At 46.5% G+C, this 21,117-nt stretch overlaps 1 protein-coding gene across 1 annotated transcript; it reads right to left on the minus strand.

The window, feature by feature from the left end:
- Nucleotides 1–2,924: 2,924 nt before the first annotated feature.
- INO80C (INO80 complex subunit C) lies at nucleotides 2,925–20,460 on the minus strand. Its single transcript, XM_053913279.2, has 5 exons — nucleotides 20,151–20,460; nucleotides 10,550–10,660; nucleotides 9,564–9,675; nucleotides 8,316–8,383; nucleotides 2,925–3,376 (listed from the first exon to the last, which is right to left on the minus strand). The coding sequence occupies exons 1-5, from the start codon at nucleotides 20,304–20,306 to the stop codon at nucleotides 3,245–3,247; spliced, it is 579 nt and encodes a 192-aa protein (XP_053769254.1). The 5' UTR covers nucleotides 20,307–20,460; the 3' UTR covers nucleotides 2,925–3,244.
- Nucleotides 20,461–21,117: the final 657 nt, after the last annotated feature.

Here is a 21,117-nt window from a genome sequence, read left to right on the forward strand (position 1 = left end):
GTGCTGCTGACATGGAATAGGAAGAGGGCAGACAGAAGAGGGACATGAGAAAAGCGGAAACCGGGAGACTGATTGAGTGTGTGCATGCCGGGGGTGGTGAGGATGGAAGGGGGAGGAGTCTTCAGAGACATTCATGTTTCCAACTCCAGGTCTGGGAGGCTGTGTGAAAAGGGGTCCTAAATACACACACACGCACGTGGGCAGACACAGAGCCGTTTTCCAAATTGCCCACGGCCCTGGGATGGCAACAGCCAGCTGATCTGTGGAGAAAACACGCCCCGTGTGCAATACGGTCTTTGTAGTTACAGCAAGGGTTCTCCACACTGGCTGCACGTGAGAATCACCTGGGGAGTTCAAAAAACACTATGCCCAGGCCCCAGCTCAGGCGAGCTGAATCAGAATCCCTGGGTATTTTTGTATCTCCTCTGCCTGCCCCCCAACACAGGTGACACTAATGTGCAGCCAGGGCTGAGAGCCACTTGCATGGACAGCAAGGCCTATTGGCACAAAACTACCCGCCCATTCCAAAACCCGTAGGAGGGTGCGTTGTTGGAACTGTTCACAGCCTGAAGCTTAGTTTGGCTCCGCTTGGCCCCCTGTTGCTTGGGGTGAGAGAAATGAACTGACCTTTGGAACTCAGCTCTCTGGCAAAAAGAGGCTGGCAAGGACACCCTGGCAGGGGAACAGGAAAGGAGGGAGCCAGGTGTCCGGCACACGTGTTTCCCCTCTGCCTGCGGAAGACAGCAGTTCTCACACTTCTGTGCGTCACATTCAAGCTGGAATATTTGTTAAATGCAGAGGCCTGGGCCTCCCTGCTCAGGCCTCTGCATTTGGGGCAGGTCCAGAGAATGTGGCCTAGGAATCTGCATTTCCATGGGTCTCAGGTGACTCTGTCAGAGGGTTCGTGGCACAACCCCCCCCCGGAAGCCCTGCGAGGCCTGCAGGGGCAACCATCTGTGGGCCCTCACGGTGGACACCTGCAGGGCAGGTTCTCTCCTTCATCCTGGACCCTGACCCAGCAGACTCTGAATAGGCAGGTCTGAGGTAGCAGCCAGTGGTCAGTGTTAGAATAGTGTTAGTGGGGTGCTATCTGATCGTGGGGGGGCTTTGTGGGAAAAAAAGTGCACCTGCCCAAGTTTTCATTGTATAATAGAAGGTGGAAGTGAAGCAGGAAGAGCCCTTGGCTCCCTTACTCCCGGTTTCACCATAAGGGAAATGGGGGCTGGGGTGGGGGGATTCCCAGCCTGATTGGGGGCTAGAAATGCAGAAGCCAGAGGAACCCAAGAAGCAGCCTCTGGCCTTTCAGAGATCTTCAGTTTCTGCAGTGGGTTTCAATGTGAGGAGGTCCCTGGACCAGCAACATCAGCATCAGTTGTTAGAAATGCAAATTCCTGGCCCCATGCCATACCTGCTGGATCAGGTTCTCTGTAGGGGTTGGGGGAGCTCAATCTGTGTTAAGACAAGGCCTCGGGTGATTCTGCTGTTCAGGTTTGAGAACCCTGCACCAGAGGCTCAGATGCTTCAGTGCTCATGGACTTAGGGAAGGTTCCCCATCTCTCATTTCCTTTTCATAGGGGAAGGGAGTAGTCACCCTGCACCCCTCCCACTCTCAAAGTGCTGAATGACAGGCTGCTTGTGCCGAAGGAAAAAGGAAGCCAGGTTTCGGCAGCTGCCACCTGTCCGGCTGGCTGCTCTCCCAGCTGACTATCAGCTTTGTTTTTCTTTTCTCTAAGCCTGAGAGGGGTGCGGGTGGAGGGGGGGGCTCTTCCTCAGAAATAAACGGCACTGGGTGCCTAAGCCCGCCAAAATTGAGGCAACTCTGACCCAGAAGCCCCGAGGTCTGGTTCCACGTCCTCCCTAGAGGCTCAGGGCACACCTCACTCCCCTTCTGGCCCAGGAGTGCTTCCTTTTCTCTCAGGACCTGGAAGCAAACAATGCTGCTCTGAGCAGGCTTCAGCCGAAGGGGCTGCACCCCGGGCCAGGACAAAAAAGCCCTTTCTTAGAAGGGGAGTTAGTGTTCGGAACCACACTTCCAGAAATGGGTTTCAGTCAGCTTTGGGCTGCCACAACGAAATGCCACAAACTAGTGGCCTGAACAAAGATACAAGGGGGGCGGGGGCAAAACCCCCAGATTTATAAAAAATTATGTATTAATTCTTATGTGTTGACACTTCAGTCACCTTCAAAGTACTCTCCATTTGATGCAATACACCTAATGAGACTTTTCCCCACTGCTCAAAACTGTTTTTGAACTCATTGATTTTGATGCCTTTTAGTGCCTCTGCCGTTTTGTTTCACCTTTTCCACATGGACAAAATGTTTCCCTTTGAGGACTTTCTTCATGGGAAAATGAAGTCGTTTGGGGTGAGATCAGGTAAACAGGGAGGGTGGGGCATGGGGGGCTTGTTTCTGGTCAAAAACTGCTGAACCCTCAGTGCAGTGTGGGCAGGTGTGCTTGTAAATCACCCATCACAAAATGAGCAAACGTGCTGACAGTCTTCAAAAAAAAAGCCACTGAAGCCAAACGCAGCCTCTCACAACAATACCAGCTGGTACACTGGTACAGATGGGTTCCTAGAACACTCACCTAGCAAAGGAAGCCTGTACTTACTACGAGGGGCCCTCCCTCCAGAAGATAACTCTGGTTTGGTTTTTTTGTTTGGGTTTTTTTTGAGTACCCCCTTGTATGTCTCTCTCGGTTGTGTTGGCTGGAAAAGAGGCTGATTCAGAGGCTGAGGCACAGGGCGAGGACTGGCCCAGTGTGACAGGGAGAGCTACTCAGCCCCTTCTTCTCCAGTTCCAATTCTGGACCTCCTCCAAATATCCCGATCAAAGAGAAAGACTAATGTACTCTAAAGAGGGAGTCACTGGGATCAGGAATAATCCAGTTCTGTAGTCAAGATTTATTATAGAGTCTTTAAATGTGTTATAAGAGAATTTAGAACTTTGAAGCAAAAATTTGGGGATGCACTTGGATTAAATTAAAAGCACAATTTCATATTTTCTTGTAAAATGACTTTACTTGAAGCAACAAATGAAATATAATTTAACTCAACAGGAAATATCACACTTGGAGGAAAAACATAGAAGAAAAACCCTTAAATGAAAGCCAAACATTCTTTCCAAAGCGCAGCACTGACATTTCCAGATTGACAGCAGAATGAGTATGTTTCCATGAAACAAAATTAGGAGTCCAAAGTCTGCCTCTGAAATCGTTTTCTACTTCATCTTCACTTCTCAAGCCTCAGGGAACGATGCTTGTGGCCTTTCTCAGGGCCAGGTAGCCAGTGACAACATCGGATGGCAGCCTCCGAATGTAGGCGAACTCTTCAATGCTGCTGAACCGTAACTTGCTTTGTGGATCGGTATAGTTGGCCTGGGTGGGAAACAGGCACAGAGGGCAGAGTTGGTGGTGGTGGTAGTGAGTATTTTAAGTTCAAGTTTAATTTTTTTTCTATTTTACTGAAAGTGAAATGTATCTTCATCACGTCTTACTCTGTCACCAAGAGCACTAAATTGCTCACTTGGGTGAAGAGGCGTTAATCCCCCCAGACTTGAGCAATACTTCAGGGGGAGGAAAAGGAATAACCACATCAGACACTAGGACTCTGCTGGTTCGTGCCTTAAGGGCTACAAGCAACAGGTCCAACACTGCATTCATGATTATCATCCCTGCCTCCAAACTCCCACCCACTTCAGACGAATGTTCCAGATCTGTCCCCAAAACAGGGCACACCACCTCCATGCGTGCTGGCACACCCACCCTTCCCTGCTACCCTCCACCTACTCCCAGTGCACTCCTCTCCCAATCTGCCACCCCCTCCCTGCGCTACTTCCACAGCCCCCTGGGCTCCACTGCAATGCTGGATGGGCCACCCACACCCACTCTTCTGCTGGAAGGGACAGCATCCTACTGCTGCAGCCGGATTCGTCTTTGCAACTTGCAATTCTGCTCATGTCCTTCTTCATGCAACCTCTCAATGGCTCTTTTCTGTTCTCAGGACAAAGTCCCAAGTCCTCAGCGTGGCTCCTCAGTCCCTGCCAGCTCTTCCTCAGCCACATGTCCTCATTCGCTCATTCCAACTTCCAAGGTTCTAAGTCCCTCCCTCCTGTCATGCCCCACTTGCCCTTTCCTTGGAAGGGGCCCCCACCCTGGCCCACTATGCTCAGTAATTACCTGTTCATCCTACAGCACTCTGCCCCAAAGGCTGGTCATCAAGGAAGCCTTATCTGCCCCCCTGACAGGACCAGGACGTCAGGGCCCCACTTTCACCTCACCACATATGTCTCGGGTGGCATGCTTATCTCTGTTGCTTTTAAGTTTATTATCTCCATGACTCTTTGACTAGATCTAGGCTCGGAGGCTCCCTGAGGTAGGAACCCTGGGGTGTGCTTATTACTGAATTCCGGCTCCTAGTGCAACGCAGAGCACACAGTAGGCCTTTAGCCGGTGTTTGTACAGCAAATGATACATGAATGAACCAACAAATGGATGACTAGACCATCCGAGAAGAGAGAACTTGTCTCTCACTGACACACCAAAGCTCTCTTTTGGTCTGTTTCCCCCACGTGTAGAGTGGAGGGTCCGTCTGCGGAGGATCCAACTCCACCAGAGCGGAGTCACTCACCGTACATCTCAAAGCATGCGCGTGGCTTCTACAGATTTTGAAACAGAGACATGTGGGTGAGTCATTTGGAGCTTCTTTAAAAAAGTTATAAGAGATGCCATTAAAGTCTAGACAGATAACATCCAATTACTCAAGTGGGGCTTGTTTGCTCCAGCGGTGCTCCTCTCTGTGGACCTAGCCACTGCAACGCGGTGATTTAACCAGGGAGGGGCTGAAGGAGCTGCAGGCTGAAGGGAACTGAGTCATAGGTTTCTCATAAGCTACAACGGTCTTCAGTTCTGCCACTGGGGATCTCCTTAGGTATTTAATGGCTTCCTGTCAGGAAAATGAGACTATTTCTAAAAAATTAAGATTAATTAAAGCTCTATAAGAAATAAAACTTTGATCCTTTGGCTTGATTTAGATAGATATTGCCTTTCTGTAACCTGTGACAGTAATATGAGGCAGGCGTAAGTAGAAAAACAGGAGAAGTGCCTCCTGAGGCTCCTGGCCATGAGGCAGTCAGATGAACGGACTGGCAGGGGAGGCTGCCCTGCAGTTCCGAGCAGGGGCGCAGGCATGCGCATCTGGCTTTGATCATCCGGCCTCCCTCTATGAACCAGCCGGGCCTGGCTCCATTCCCGTGGCTGCCTCACTCCTACCGCCAAACTGAGCTGAGCCAGCCAGCCCGCCCAAGTTCAGACCTCACTGCCGAGAAGGCTGCTGAATAAATAATGTGGAATACACAGATACTGTGGCACTAACAAAGAGGTCACCAAGAAGAACTTGCACAGGCCAGACCTGACCCAGTATTCTGAAGACAGGGGAGGATGCCAAGTGACACCGCAGGGCTGAACCAGTGAAGAACTGCACTCCTACAGTCCGACCCTCCTCCGGATTCCATCCCCGGAGCCCGAAGGAAACAAAGGCCACCTCCCCAGAGGGCAGGCAGCAAACCGCTCTCAGGCCCTCCTCGCTGGCAGGTGAGAGGCACTGTTCCCTGCTCCGCGTCTCTCCCACAGCCACAGTACCTTCCCTAGCTTTGACACAGGGCTAACCACAGATGTGACCCTCATGCCTCCCCGCCGTACCCCTGCACAGGACATACAATCCGTCACTTGGCTGGCGGGGGAAAGGTGGGTCAGTGTAAACATGAGCTGGGCTTTACTTTTTAATTATGTGACTTTAATTTATACAAGTAACAGATGAACATATTTTCCTCTAAAAAAGAAAAGAAAAGGAAAACATTACGAATGTGGCTAAAGTTCCTTTCTATCGCCACCTACCATCCAACATCCTTTGCCTTCCCCCGAGGAAACCACCGCTAGGTGGGCACCCTCCCAGGCCTTGTATGTGTGTGTGTCCTTACACACACATATAAACACACCAGAGAAATTAACCTATATTTTTTCGTAAGTACGTGCTGATTTTTACTTAGGTGGTACCATGCTACCTGCACTCCTTTGTACCTTTCAGTAAACAACATACCTTGGAGGTTAATCCAGGTTGTTACGTAAACATCGAGCTCACAGACTAGTATGAAAACACCTGCTGCCCCAGGGACTGACCTTTACGTTGTCCCCAGTATTTTGCTAATACATTTTCCCATAAGCATTTCTGCACGAAGCTCCTTGGGTACACTGTTCCCCAGGGAGCTGTCTGGAAGACAAATGCTGGCTCAAAACAGCAACGTACAGGGATATCCAATTCTCTGTGTTGGCGACAATGTATATAATCAAACGTCTTCATTTCTTCCCCACCTGCTGAGTCTTTTTCCTAATTATCAGTGACCTTGAACATCTACTTATTGATCATGTGTACCTCCTCCTTGTAATTGTCTATTTACATCCTTTCAGCCAATTCTTCTATGGGTTTGTCTTTAAATGATTTGGAGTTCTTTGTATATTCAGAATTTTTAAAATCTTGCATGCAGTGGGGCAAGAGTTTTAGGTTTTATACAACATGACAAGTCCCTTGCCAATGGCATAAAGGGGCCTGGAATAGTGCTTCTCACAATGCTTCTCATGCCTCCTAATGTGCGGAAACCACTGCACTAGCAGATGAGCTGCCTGACAACGGGGAGGATAAAGCCACATCCTAAGCGACCACCCTCTAAGTCTGGCCATAAACCATGGCTTCTGCAAGCTTGGCAGAAAATGGTACAGGGAGAAATTTCCACTTGGGGCCAAAAAAGAATAGCTGGTGCCAAGCCAGCTCTTCTGCCACAAACAACTATTAAAAAGGGTCAAATGTATGAGGCAACTATTTTCAGGCAGTAGACATGAGACAGCAGGAGGCTACAATGTTTCTCTCAAGGTGAAGTCCCATCAGGGGATCCTTAGGAGGGGATACGTGCTGTGAACGGATGCATAAAGGACCCACCACACGCACACACTTACACATGTGCCATTTTATAGTGCTTCTACTCTATCATTTTTTAGGGTCATTGTACTTAAGGATCTATGTTTAAAAGTTTGTAGCACACTAAGGAGTGTGTGGTTCTCTGGAAGAAAAGCTAAAACATGTGACTAATTCAGAGTATAACTAAGGTTATTTTCAAAATTATAATAAAAACTCAAATCCTTCCCAAAGTAAAATGTGTGTCCTTTACTCAGTTTGTTACAAAAGTTCCAGTCATACATTTTCATAAAAATGTAAAGCATTTAAATGAGGTGGATGAATTTTTAAAAGTGAAGTGACTCATTTCTACAGTTATGAAAAAAAGCGCGCCTCTTCCAAATTGAATAGTGATGAAAAGGATGAAGAGGTGAGCCGAAAGTTCCACCTTTCATCTACATTCTGAAAAGAAGGAAATGAGGCTCCCTGAGGTTCCTGAGGTTCAGCGACTTGCCTGAGTCCCACTCATCCAACTACGCTGCTGGTTTTCAACCTGGGTTCCCCAGAAGCACTTTAGAGGTCACTGCGGTAGGGACCGCAGTGGGGAGAAGGGCAGAGGACCAGATCCACACAGGACCACAGTGAGGGGTGGGCTCCAGGGGATTCTGTAAAAGACTTCATTTGGAAAAGGGGTTCTGGTGTTTAAAAACATGTTTGAAAATCACTATGTTGACTATAGTGCCTCTTTAGAGAAGTGTAAGGGCTTTTTAAAAATTTTTTAACGATTTTATTTATTTTATTTTTAGACAGAGGGGAGGGGAGGGAGAAAGAGGGAGAGAAACATCAATGCGCGGTTGCCTCTCGCACACCCCCTACTGGAGACCTGGCCTGCAACCCAGGCATGTGCCCTGACTGGGAATCAAACAGGTGACCCTTCGGTTCCCAGATTGGCACTCAATCTACTGAGCCACATCAGCCAGGGCAAGTTTAATTGTTTTTTAAAGAGTACAATCATCTCTAAAATGCAGAAGTTTGTTAAAACTTGAGCAGTAAAAAAATAATACTTTTTTTTCATGTAGTTAACATGATATATATGAAACATCTTTCATATAAGCACAGGAAGGGGAAGTGAAACTTGGGTCTCCTCCTTTCTGCTACAATGTTCTCTCCAGGCTGCCCACACCATGCCCCAGGGCACAGCCACTCTAAAATAAATATGGGACACTTAAGCACAAACCCATGACCTCTGCAAAGTATACCGGCTCCAGGCAGGGCAGGTGGCAGTCAATACTCAACACTGTCTAGGTAGACAGTATTGTGAAATCTTCCTTCCAATTCCGTGTGAAAAGACAGAGATATAATTATACTCACAAGAAGACCTGAAACATCAGAATACTTCTTAGCTGGTTTGAAGGATGGAGGAGCATCAATACTGAAGTCTGAAAAAAAAAAAGAAGATAACTAAACTGGCTTTAAAACATTAAGATCCCTTCCCTTCCCTTTTTTAAAAAAAGATTTTATTTATTTATTTATTTTTAGAGAGGGGAAGGGAGGGAGAAAGAGAAGGAGAGAAACATCAATGTGTGTGTTGGCTCTTGCACGCCCCACCTGGGGTCCTTGACAGCAACACAGATAGTGCCCTGATTGGGAATCAAACTGGTGACCCTTTGGTTTGGAGGCTGGTGCTCAATCTACTGAGCCACACCAGCCAGGCCCTTCCCTTTTTATCTAAAATACTGTTTGAACAATAAAAATATATTAAAAATATGAAAAAACACTGTTTGATAACATTTCTGAAATTTTTACTCTGTGATGAAGTACTCACAGAACTCTCCGGGGGGAATAATGCAGTGTGCCACAGGCCAAGGGCAGGCTCTGACTATCTCTGCCCTGTCCCCAGGGACCCTCTACTCCGGCAGAACCCCGGAAAGCTCCTCTGCCCACAGGCCGTTTTCACCGTCTCGGGCGACGTGGGCTGATGTGATGAGATGCCAGACAACCCACCGCTTGGATCTCAGCATCCGGACACTGGAATGTCCACACCCGGACAACTGACTAGCTCACTTGTCATCCATCTGAGTCACTGCCATCAAAGATGTGCAGAGGGACATGCGCTGAAGGAAACTTACCTGTACTTTCCAATGAGGCTCAACAGAACACATAACAGAGCTTTACAGAGATTTGGAAACACTGCAGCATAAAGCATTTATTCTGAAAAACACCGGCTCAGAGAGTAAAACAGAGCTGGCCTTTAAGCTGGTTGTCAGAAAACCTCCTAAATCTGGGGCAACCTCGTTCTTGCAAACAAGGTTTAAGAGTAGACTTCTGAATAAGAAGTATGTCAAACAGAAACACCAGTATTACTATATCAGGACTTATTTCTCCTGATTGACATTAACAGTGACACTAAAAAACACACATCCATGAGAACACAAACAGATTCAATACCGATACAGTTAAGAGGAAATATACACTTAATCTCCCTGTATTGATGCCACTGTAAAATTCCTAAGCTAAAAATTCTTTCCTACTTTAATGCAGACGTAATAATCTAGGTTTGTTGTAAGAAACTTCCCAGTCTAAACATTATAAACCCATAGAAGACACTAAGCAGCTCACAGTTAGGATCGTTCAGTTGCCACGGCAATGCCCTTTCGGAAGCGAGAATTTGTTTCAGGTTCTTCCAGGTTCTATTCTTCTTGCCAGCTACTGCACCACCATGGCCAGAGTGCTTGAATTAGAAGCGTGGATAGGAAGAAACAAAAATCAATGGAAAGTACCATTTCAGAATCTGACATTTATGCTTGTTAATAACTGTAACATATCCTCCATTCTGTCAGCAATCATTTGTACCCCTAAGCCTTTAAAAAAAAAGTGTTATACTGTACACTTTCATTTTACTTATAAAAAAACCAATGCTTTTGAGTTGTCAAAATCCATGAGTTGGTTGGTGATGGAGTAGAAATAAAAGGTCATTTTTTTTTTTACATGTACACAGAAAATCACATCCTTTATTGGGACTAACTTTATGGAATTCACTCATGAATTTCCCATTACTTTAAAATAAACTTACTACAAAGTGAGATTTAAACTCATTTAGACCACATCTCAGCTCTCTTCTGAGGGCAAGTCTCTGCCTTGTAAATTACTGGTGACCCTGGAAAACCCAAGTATGCTTCCACCATGGCATGGCGAGCCTTCTGGAATTTTTTTTTTCTTTTTGTCCTATGAGGATGACAAAGTAAAATGGAAAAGAATAGCAAAATCTGTTGCAGGCACAGGCAATACTGTATTTTCAAGACTAATTAATTAAAAAGTAAACTTTTAATGGTGTAATCTGAATCACTGTAATTTATCATGTCCCTCGAGAACGAAAGGACAAGTCGCCTGTTTCTACTCTACAGTGCAAGAGCCTACATTTACTTAAAGGAAGGGCTCTTCGCCGGCCCCCACTCCTCCCACAAAGCCCATGACAGAGAACATGGCAACCTGGATTGATGGATGGAGAAGCGGCACCAGTGCCACCTGGGCTGCAGGCCCAGCATGATCAGAAGCCAAGGTTTGGTTATTTGTCTTTCAATTAATCAAATACCTTAGATGCTTACCACAAAGTTGGGATCCTTGAATGGCAATGGTTTGGAAGTTTTTTCCATAGGTCCTGTGCTAAAATCAGAGGGTACCATTTTATTCTCACTCATGGCTTCCACGTTGATACCCTGAAAACACAGTAATAATGATAGGAGGTCAGTACCTTTTAGCTGAGTTCCCTAACTCAGCTCTCAACAAGACATAAGACGGTACCACAGGACATGCAAGGGAAGAGTGTGCCAGAGCCTGGCAGGTGGCCCTCACCAGAGGAAGGCATGTTAGACTGGCCTCGGCCCTGGCTGTGCAGAAGCCATGGGAGAGACAACCAGGACCCCAGCTGCCGTGCTTTCCGGCCCCCGTATGTGCCGAGCACAGAGATGGGTGTCCTACCCAAGCTGGCTCATTTACCTCTGATGACCACTACAAAGTTATCCCCCCTACACACAAGAAACTGAGGCTCTCAATGCACCACACGGTGCCTACTGCTGCTGCTGCTGATCTTGTCAAACTATGTCTTGAAACATTAAGACAAAAAAGGTGCAGCCCCTTTAAGGGTCTCGTCAGCCAGAGCCCAGGCTAGAGCTGGTATGCTTAGGGGCCAACAGGATGTGGGCATTCTAAGGGAGGAGGATAGAGGGAGAGGAGGCTAGACAGTCAGCTGGCTGTGCCAGAGTGCCCTGACACCCAAGCTAATGTGCTTTAAAACAACAACAAAAAAAACATTTAAGCTAAGATTCATAAAGAAAAAGCAAGACAAAGCAAGAAATCACTTCTGATTTGTAATGTAATTTCCAATCTTCCCAGATTGAAGTAAACTGTTTTTTGGTACATAACTTACATACAGCGAGGTGCATAGATCTTAAGCATAGGTGGCGTGAGTTTTGCCAACGGTTCACACTGCTGTAACCTATGCCCTCATGGACATATCGAACATTTCATCACCCCAGAAAGTTCCCGCATGTCCCTTCCTAGTCAATACCTTCCACCCTCAGGAGCAACCACTGATCTGATTCCTACCACAGGACTTTTGCCCGTTCTAGAGCTTCATGGGAGGAGTCTGACGGCACGTACTGTGGCTGTGCCTGGCTTCTTCAGCTCAGCATGATGTTTCTGAGACCTATCCGTGCTCCTGTATGGGTCAGCAGCTTGTTCCACCGAGTCTGTACGCCACTCAGCAGAGCAGTATTCTACCATGTGGAAGTACCACAATTAGTTTCCTGCTGATAAAACTAGGTCACTCTCTGCCTTCAGCTACTATAAATAAAGCTGCTGTGAAATATCTGCATAAGCCTTTGTGTGGACACGTGTTTTCACTTCCCCTGGTTAAATAACTAGGAGTGGAGTGGTTGGGCTATAGGGTAAGTACATGTGTTGAGCTTTGTAAGACACTGCCAAATCATTTTCCTGAATGGCTGCACGCTTACATCCCCAGCAGCAATGTAAAAGAGTTCTAATTGTATAAATACATACTTCCCCTCACCGCCCCCTCCTCCCCCACCTCCCTGCAGTGGCATCCACGCGGGAGGAAGGGGAGTCGGGGAGACTAGGACCACTCACTCTGCTGCCATGGTTCTCTAACAGTGTCTTCTCAAACACCTGCCCACGCTCCTCTCCAGCGTCTCCTCATGGGGCTGAGCTCCAGCCCAGCAGTTTGGGCCTGTGCTCCTTCTCTGTTCACACCGCCCCTTCTGTCTGGACCGCCCCTCACTCATCCTACCCCCATTCATGGTCCTTCTTAACTTTTCTCCCCTCTAGGGCCCAGCTCAAATGTCACCTCACTAAGAACTAAGAGGCCTCCAATTTCTTATCCTTTTCCTACCACCTGTAGCCACAATGATGTCTCACTCCCATTCCTACCCTCCACCCCGCCTCTCTCCCCATCCCTTCCTTCCACAGTTCTTTGACCTCATCGGACCCTTCCTCAGCTGTATGCTTCAGAGGAGTGACTGTGTAGTGCACCTCTTGCCCACTCTATTCTCTAGGGCACAGTCAGTGACACACCTCAAATGCAAGCTTGGCGTCACTCCCCTACTGACAAGTGCTCAGGGGTTCCCACTGCGCTAGGGACTGGGAACAAATTCTGGCCTCCTCTCCGGCCTTGCTTCTTGCTCTCCCTCCTTCCTGTATTTTGTGTTTTCTGGTACAAAATCCATTGTCATTTTCTATACAGCACAGTTTCCAACTTTTCTATGTTTATCTATGCTTCACCAAAATTATTTTCTTAAGGATTAGTCAGATTTCATTTTATACAAAGATTAGATTTAGCATTTTGTACATAAGTTACTTTTATGGCACTTAGGCTTTCGCCTCACACGCAGAGCATTTCTGCTGGGAGCATGTGTCCTGGGAAACACAACTTAATGAGGAAGGTTTAATTTTCTCATTACATTTAATCATTAACCGACGTTACCTGTGTAGCCAGTTGGCAATGTTATTAAGCTAGATATATGATTGATAGTCTGTATGTATGTCTTAGTCAGCGAAAACACAGCAGCTTTTGAAACAGGTGGGGAACAACAGAGCAGAAGCAGGGGCGAAGGAGAGAGAGGAGCAGACGAGGGAAGGGGTGGAGTCAGAGGAGTCAAAGCACTGTGCTTCCTCTGTGGCTCGCTCTTCTGTCCCCTGCGCCTCACCCGGCGCCATACCAAACCATCGCTGCCTGGATGACTGACCGGAGCTCTGGACAGCATCTGTATTTAAGATGTATATGCTCGGGAGTTTATTGTAAGGAATCGTCTCTGGGCGGGATGCAGTGGCCAAGCACAAAGAAACATGGAAGGGTACTTCAGAAACGAGTGGACTGGGTCACCTACAGGGCTCAGGGAACAGCATGGAAAGGACAGGAAGATGGGAAGGGAAGAGAGAGGAGTAACATCTCTGAGTATAGCTTTTTGTAGAGTTTTGGCCTTTTGAGTCATATTAAAGTTTCATATACTAAAAAATAATAATAATAAAATGAACAAGGATGGGGCAGCAGATAGAGAAAATAGAATACAAACAAAACCAAATTAACCTAATTATATTTGGAATGAACAACCACCACACTGAAAGGAAGGGAGAAATAGCTTTAGTGACTTTGAACACAGTATTCTGACAATATAACCTCAGGTGCAGGCAAAAAGAACCATAAATGATCGCTAGGTTTGTTTCTCACAGGAGTATACTACTTTATATGCATTCTCAGATGATGCAGTAAGGAATGAGGGAAGGCTAGCGGATCGCACTAGTGGATTAAAATCAGAGGTTATCAATATGCACTCACAGTTTTTGACTTAGATCTGAGAGAGCTGGAAACAATGAACAATAGGCACACCATTGTTCATATCCTGGGTTCTCCATATTATTTTTCAAGAACTAATGACCCTTGAAGAAATGGCTGATTCCGGGGACAGCTCAGGAAAGGACAAGATGAGCCTGGAGGTGCCAGAATGTTTAAGAAAGCTATTACACCAGTTTGCCAGGGCCACCGTAACAAAACATCGCAGAATAGGTGGTTTGAACAACAGAAATGTATCTTCTCTCCATTCCGGAGACTAGAAGTCCAAGATCAAGGTGCCAGCAGGGTTGATTTCTCCTCAGGCCTCTCTCCTTAACTTGTGGATGGCCATCCTCGCACTGTCCTGCATGACTCTTCCTCTGCACACGTGCCTCCCCGGTGTCTCTCCCTGTTCTTCTAAGGATATTGGTCATATTGGATTTGGGACCCACCCTTATAACTTCATTGAGCCTTAATTACTCTTCAATGGTCCCATCTTTAACACAGTAACGTTCTGAGGTATACTGAGCGTCAGGACTACCACATATGAATCTTGGGGGACAAAATTCAGTGCATGACAGCACTCAAAACATGATGGAAGTATTTTAAAGGATACAGGAGCCAGTTTGAAGAGTGGCTACTAGCCAAATCTAGACATTTGAGCAACAAATTAAATAATGATAATCCAGAATTTATAAAGACCTCTTATGACTCAATGAAAAAAGACAAATAATTCCATTTTAGAAAGGGCAAAGATTTCAATAAACCCTTCCTCAAAGAAGATATACAAATGACCAGTAACCGCATAAACAGATGCTCAACATCCTCTGAGCAAAATGTAACCAGGGAAATGTAAATCAAAACAGTAAGAGAGTCCTGGCCAGTGGGGCTCAGTTGGTTGGAGTGTTGTCCCATAAACTGAAAGATTGCGGGTTCAATCCCCAGTCAGGACACATGCCTAGGCTGCAGGTTCGATCCCTGGTCAGGGTACACACGGGAGGCAACCAGTCAATGTTTCTATCTCACATCAATGTCTCTCTTTCTGTCTATCTCTCTCTCTTCCCCATCTTCCCTTCCCTCCCCCAGTCTTCTCTTTCTCTAAAAGCAATGAAAAAGGGTCCTTGGGTGAGGATAAAAAAAAATTAAAACCATGAGAGATATTATTTCACACCCACTATGTTGGTTATAATAAAAAACAATGACATGTTAGAGAGGATGTGGAGAAACTAGAACCTTCATACATTACTTGTGAAAATGTAAAAGGGCACAGTCACTTCGAAAAACAATTTGATTACCTGTTTTCAAAGGCTAACCTAACAGTGAATGAGCCAGGGAGTCCACAGAACCTGAGGAGGAAGCCATAACTGGCATGCAGGTCCAAAAGAGTGACAGTCAAGTCACCTGCTCTTTCCAGAGGTGGCAGTCCAGGGGAGAAGGAGGAAGCTTGGCCCGCTGGCTGAAAGGTGCATGAGGTGAGCAGGTCACTGCTGGCGTTATAGGAAGGCAAAGGGCCAGTCCCCTGAGGAATCTCACAATGTATTAATGGTGCACCACGAGATTATCATCGAGGAAGGGCTGATGGACATGGGCTGCCAGCAGACTGTGCCTATAGGGCAGCCTCGATTAAGCAAGAGAGAGAAAAACAACTCTAAGAACTATGCAGTGAGCATCCCATCAGGGCAGAAAAACCATGACAACTAGGGACAACTCAGGAAAACAGGCAGAATGTAAAAGAGGCTTCCTGGGGCCAGATACACTTTAAGTTTCAACTTAATATATTGAGTTTTTCATAACTTATATAATGTTGTTTCTTTCTGGGAGAAAATAAGGAAATGGAACCACTACAAAAGCAAAAAGGAGATACCAAAGGGAATTGAAGAACCAGCCCCAAGGCCTCCCGTAGTGATTACAGAACCATCCATAGAACACGCCCCGCTCACAGCGCGGCCATCTTCAAGCAGTGGTGTTAGCTCTCTCTCTCCTTCCCCAGAATTGCTGAAAGGTGACATTACCCCCTGTCTGTTCAGGCCTCTTCCCTGAATCCTACTGGGTAAGATCAAAGCCAACGCAAAATCCTGGGAAGGAATACAGGGCATTTTTTTTTTGACATAGGCTGTTCCCAGGCCTGGGGAGACCTAGGAGAACACCAACAGGCAAAAATGTCTCATGGAGACCCAGGCAGGTAGTGCTGCCCCAGAGGCCACTAAGAAAATTAGGGACCGCAGCAAGTCCACATGGGTTAGAAGGTCTGGGAGCTCTGCCAGGAGAGAAATGCATCTGCTGAGAGGAAGGGGAAGGTGGTGGGAAAAGAGGGCTAGAAGTTAGCATCACCATTCCGAGTAGCACGCCTGAGAAGAGTCAGAAAGGGAATGAAGGGGATGCGCTCATGCACTGATTTTCAAAACCAACCACACCACGCACTCCACACCCCCCACCCCCGGCCCCGCCCTGCCTCATTTGACCACTCCATCCTCTTCTTGTCCCTTGTCAGCTGAGAAGGGGAAGAGAAAGGAAACCATCCTGAGGCGAACTAGCTGCATTATTCCAGGGCTGCATCCTGCCTCTGAAACAGTGAGGGCCTCTCTGAACAGGTTCCAAAAGAAGACCCCATGCGGGCCCAGAACTGGGCTTCCCTCTTTTCTTTCCTCTTTGACTCCGCCCTCATGCTGCTGCGCCCTGATTCTTCCCTCCCCCTGGGCTTTCCTCCAGCGCGCTGAGACTCCTGTGTCTATTAGAGATGGGAGGAGAGGGACAGACCTGCAGTCAGAGGGAGGATCAAGTCTGTGAGGCGAGGATGCAATAAAATAAAATTTAATATGATGTACAGTTTCCCACTACTAAACCACTATAACGCTGAGAGACTTTATGAGATGAGCTGTCCTGCCCCGAGACATGAACACCCCACAAAGAGGAAAGAGGGAACACCTAGCACCAAAGGAGCTGATGTAAGTCCTCGGGAAGAGAAGCCTGGCCTGCTGTCAAAGAAGGAGGTGCAGGTCTGCCCTGAACTGAGACAAGCCAGTGAGACCTCAGCTGCACCCAACTGTGGGGCCCAAACAAATGGCGTCATCTCTCCAGGCCGCATGACTACATGACTGACTCGGACTTAAGGATAACTTGGGCATTCTGTCTGTGGTTGTCAAGAAAAGAAACAAATGTCATTTCTCTCATCACTGAAAAAAATAAATGTCCACTTATATCTATCTAATAGCATGCTAGATTCAAATAGTTGACCCTAGTCTAAAACTACAAGGTTAGTGTAGGGTCACTTAAAACAGCAAAACTGTGAGATGCAACCTAAATATTTAATAACATCAATTAAATAAGTGCAGTCCATCAGCAGAGACAGGTTCACGAAATAATGCTAAGTGAAAAGCAGGATACACGCCAAATACAGTGATGAAAGACTACATTTATACATAGAAAACACAAATTATTATAGTTGCTGGGGAAGAAAATTGGGTGACTTTTTATGACCATTTTAAAAATAGAAAAAAAGCCCCAGCCGGTGTGGCTCACTTGGTTGGGCATCATCCCAAGAACTGAAAGGTTGCCAGCCAGATTCCTGGTCAGGGCACATGCCTGGGTTGCAGGGTCAGTCCCCTGGGGCGCTTATGGAAGGCGACCAATCAGATGTTTCTCTCTCACATTGGCGTTTCTTGCCCTCCTCCCACCCTTCCCCTCTCTCTAAAATCAAAAATAAAAATTTTTTTAAATAAAAGTAGAAAAAAAGGAACTTCTAAAATTTGACATTATCATGATTTTTCTTAAAAGTTGGGATAGAATGATTTTTTTTATGAATAAATCAAAACAGTCCAGCATTCTCTCGCTGCCTCCAATTACAGAGGAGTCCGCCATCATCGGCACTCTACGTTAACGTTCTAAAGCACGGCCGCCTCTCATCTCATTTAGATGCTTTGTTAGCTGCTTAACCACCACAAACCAGTCTATTACGTGACATTCAGTATGTAGGTCAATTAGATGTCTCTGTAGATTTTATCAACTTGAATAGGCATTTGGAAAGTCTAGAATGCCCTGTGCTGATCTCACAAAATTCCCCCCAAAAGGATTTCCCTGCACACAGACTTGGTTATACCAGAGCTCTAATTATATCTTCTAAGGTAGAGAGTGATGAATGATATCAAGAGAGGCGGCAAGAAAAAAGTATGTGGACTCTGGACAGTCTGCCTGGGTTCCAATTCTGACTCTACCACTTGGTAGCTGTGTGAGCTTTGGAAAGTTACTTAACCTATCTATGCTCTAGTTTTTTACCTGTAGAGTAACAATCCACAGAGGGTTGTGCTGAGGATTAAATGAGGTGGTAGTTACAAAGAGCTTGGAACAGTGCCTGGCATGTAGTAAATGCCCAATAAGTATTAATTTTTATTATTTATCATGACTTCTTTCACCTTAGTGCATCATGTACATACTGGGAGAAAATACTTGCAATGCATGTATACGGCAAAGGACTCCAATCAAGAGTATATAAAGAACTGAATACTTTTTAAAGATTTTATTTAGAGGGGAAGAGAGGGTGAGAATGGGGGAGAGAAACATCGATGTGAGAGAGAAACATCAATAGGTTGCCCCCCCGCCCCATATGCGCCCTGACTGGGGACTGAACCCACAACCCAGGTGTGTGGCCCGACTGGGAACTGAACCAGTGACCTTTTGCTTTGCAGGCTGATGCCCAACCAACTGAGCCACACTGGTCAGGATGAACAGTTGAATCAAGTTTGTATCAATAATTTTTTTAAAAACAACCCAATTAGAAAAAATCAGGCACTTCATAAAAGATATTGGAATGGTCAATAAGCATATGAAAAGGCGACTGATATCATTTAGTAATCAGTAATCAGAGAAACAAAAAATAAAACCAAAATGAGATAGCAATCAAAATGGCTAAAATGAGAGGGGGACTATGCCAAGTGTTGTGGAGGATGTAGAGCAACTGGAACTCTCAAACTTTGCTGGAGGGAATGCACAATAGCCCAACTACTTTGGGAAATAATGTTTAAAAATGTCTAACTGTGTTAAGGACAGGTCTACTGTATGATCTGGCGATTCCACTTCTACCCATCTACCCAAGAGAAGTGAAAGCCTGTACCTACACAGACTTGTAAAGGAATGTTCCGAGGAGGTTACAAACGGTCAGCAACTCAAATGTCCATAGTCGTGGTATATTTACACCATGTACCAGATATACTGACACAGGTGGTAACATGAATGAATGAATGAATCTCAAAAACATTGTTTCACAGAGAAACCCAAACACACACGAATGAATATGTTCTGTATGATTCCATTTACATTCTGTTCAAAAACGCTGTCTCTGGTGAGAAATGTTAGAATAGGGAGACAGTAATGCCTGGAAAGAGTCACCAGATTATTTTCTGAGGCTCTTTATAATGCCATCTTGACCTGGGTGGTGGCCAAATGTAAAAAGTCATTGCTCTGTAGTCGTTGGTGAACTTCACTGTATGAAAAATCATACCTTAATAAAGTGTTTTTAAAAAGGGGGAGCACTGATAATTACCAATGGAAGAAACAGGCAGTGAACATCGCTAGAACATCATTCTGGGTGAACGATGCCACACCACGTGCTGCAATGGACAAAGTAACACGCTCCATCTCTGCCCTCTTATTGCTTTAAATAAAATGAAGAAGTCAAGACAGACAGCTAACCAAGTCGCTCCTCTGCTGAAAGCCCTTTGCGGGAATTTTGTCCAGAGGCGCTGTGCTTGGCGCTTTGTGATCGTGAGCTCATTGAATCCTTGAAACAGCCCCGCAGGTAACTCCAAACACCTTTGGGATGGGAAAACTGAGGATGAAAAAGGCACTTTTCTGAGGATGAGGGAAACCACCCGTATCAATACATCTTAGTATTCCTCCTTGTAGGACTTCGGGGCGCTCCGCACCTCACAGACACTCGGTAAATGTCGAATGGACGAAGGTGAGCCTTCATAACGTCTACTTGACTGAAGCTCACAGAAAGGAAAGTCCTGATAAACGCCACCTTGAAGGAGAGTCGGGCCTCACACTAACATAGCAACAACCTCCCCCGTCTCCGGCTCTTCTCAAGGGCAGTGCAAGGCGACAGGTTCTTTACGGAACTCCCACGTGTCCAAACTAATGGAAATAATGTTTCATTTGCACCAGGGACTAAACTACGAAAAAGGTAAGCCACAAAGACCGGCGCATGCGCCCTGACTCGCTCTGCCCAGCTAACGCACCCACACTCCGCTCCGCACGGACGACGCTGCGCTCACGTCCCGCCCCGCCCCGCCCCTCCCCGGCACGCCCCGCCCACCCCTCCCCAAGCGGCCTACGGGCGCGCGCGGGCTAGCCAAACTACAGCGTACCTGTGCGAAGCTAGAGGCGGAGGCTTTTTTCTTCTTGCCAGCGCCGTATCCCCCAGTGCTGCTGCCGTTGTGGGAAGGACTGGCTGGCCTCTTCTTGCTGTTCCGGGCTACCCCCGGACTGGCAGTGGTGGCCACAATTGGAATTTGAGCCGCCATTCCTACCCTGAGCCTTCCTCCTCCCCCTCACCCCCCGCTGCTTTCCCAGTGAAGGCCCTGGGACTTCCGGCTCGCGGTTACTTCCGTCTTAATGCCTGAAAACCCGGCCAGGACTCGCAAAGCATTTGCTGCCTGCTCTAGGCTGAATCTAAAAGTCGGAACTCGCTTCAGCCAATTCCCTCCGGGCAGGAAGGTGCCCGCGGGGCTGCGTGCGTCCTCTCGCACGCCCAACCTGGGCACGTGCTTGGCAGTCCCTAGCGATCGAGGAATAAAACCTCCACCTTTTTTTTTTTTTTAAATACCTTTCCGGGTTTTAGAAAATAACCATGTTATCTTTTCTCACATTAAGTCAGAAGATGAATCACTTTTGATCCGTAAGCATAAAGGTGGGGTCTTTCTCAGTGGATTAGACCACTGATAGCTTTACCCATGGTTGCTGCCTTCTCACAGGGAAGTTTGTATGTCAGTAGAACCCAAATGGACTTGAAGGTTGGGGTGGTTCTTGAACTTTTAGGTCACAGACCTGTTTGAGCCTGTAAGCTTCCTTTCCCACCCCCACCAAATGTATGCAAGTATAGACAAAATATTACAAATATCTTCGGGGAATTTAGGAACTACGGTGGAAGACAGCAGCCTCCTCCTTGTTATTTACCACGTACTACTCTATATTCCTTAAGAACCTTTATGACAGACTGTGTGGTTTATAATTGGTTGGTTAATACCTTTGGCTTCCTCTAGAATATGAGGTCTATAAGGGAGCGACATGATTAAGCTCCAAGTCAGTTATGTGTTATTTATCTTTCCCAGGTCA

Source organism: Desmodus rotundus, chromosome 10, assembly GCF_022682495.2.
Source record: "Desmodus rotundus isolate HL8 chromosome 10, HLdesRot8A.1, whole genome shotgun sequence".
Lineage (NCBI taxonomy): Eukaryota > Metazoa > Chordata > Mammalia > Chiroptera > Phyllostomidae > Desmodus > Desmodus rotundus.

Coding starts and splice junctions, on each gene's coding strand:
- INO80C (XM_053913279.2), bottom strand. CDS start 20,306: ATGGCGGCTCAAATTCCAATTGTGGCCACCACTGCCAGTCCGGGGGTA. Junction 9,676..10,549: donor TCAAGGATCCCAACTTTGTG/GTAAGCATCTAA, acceptor TTCTAATTCAAG/CACTCTGGCCATGGTGGTGC. Junction 8,384..9,563: donor GCAACTGAACGATCCTAACT/GTGAGCTGCTTA, acceptor TTTTTTTTTCAG/ACTTCAGTATTGATGCTCCT.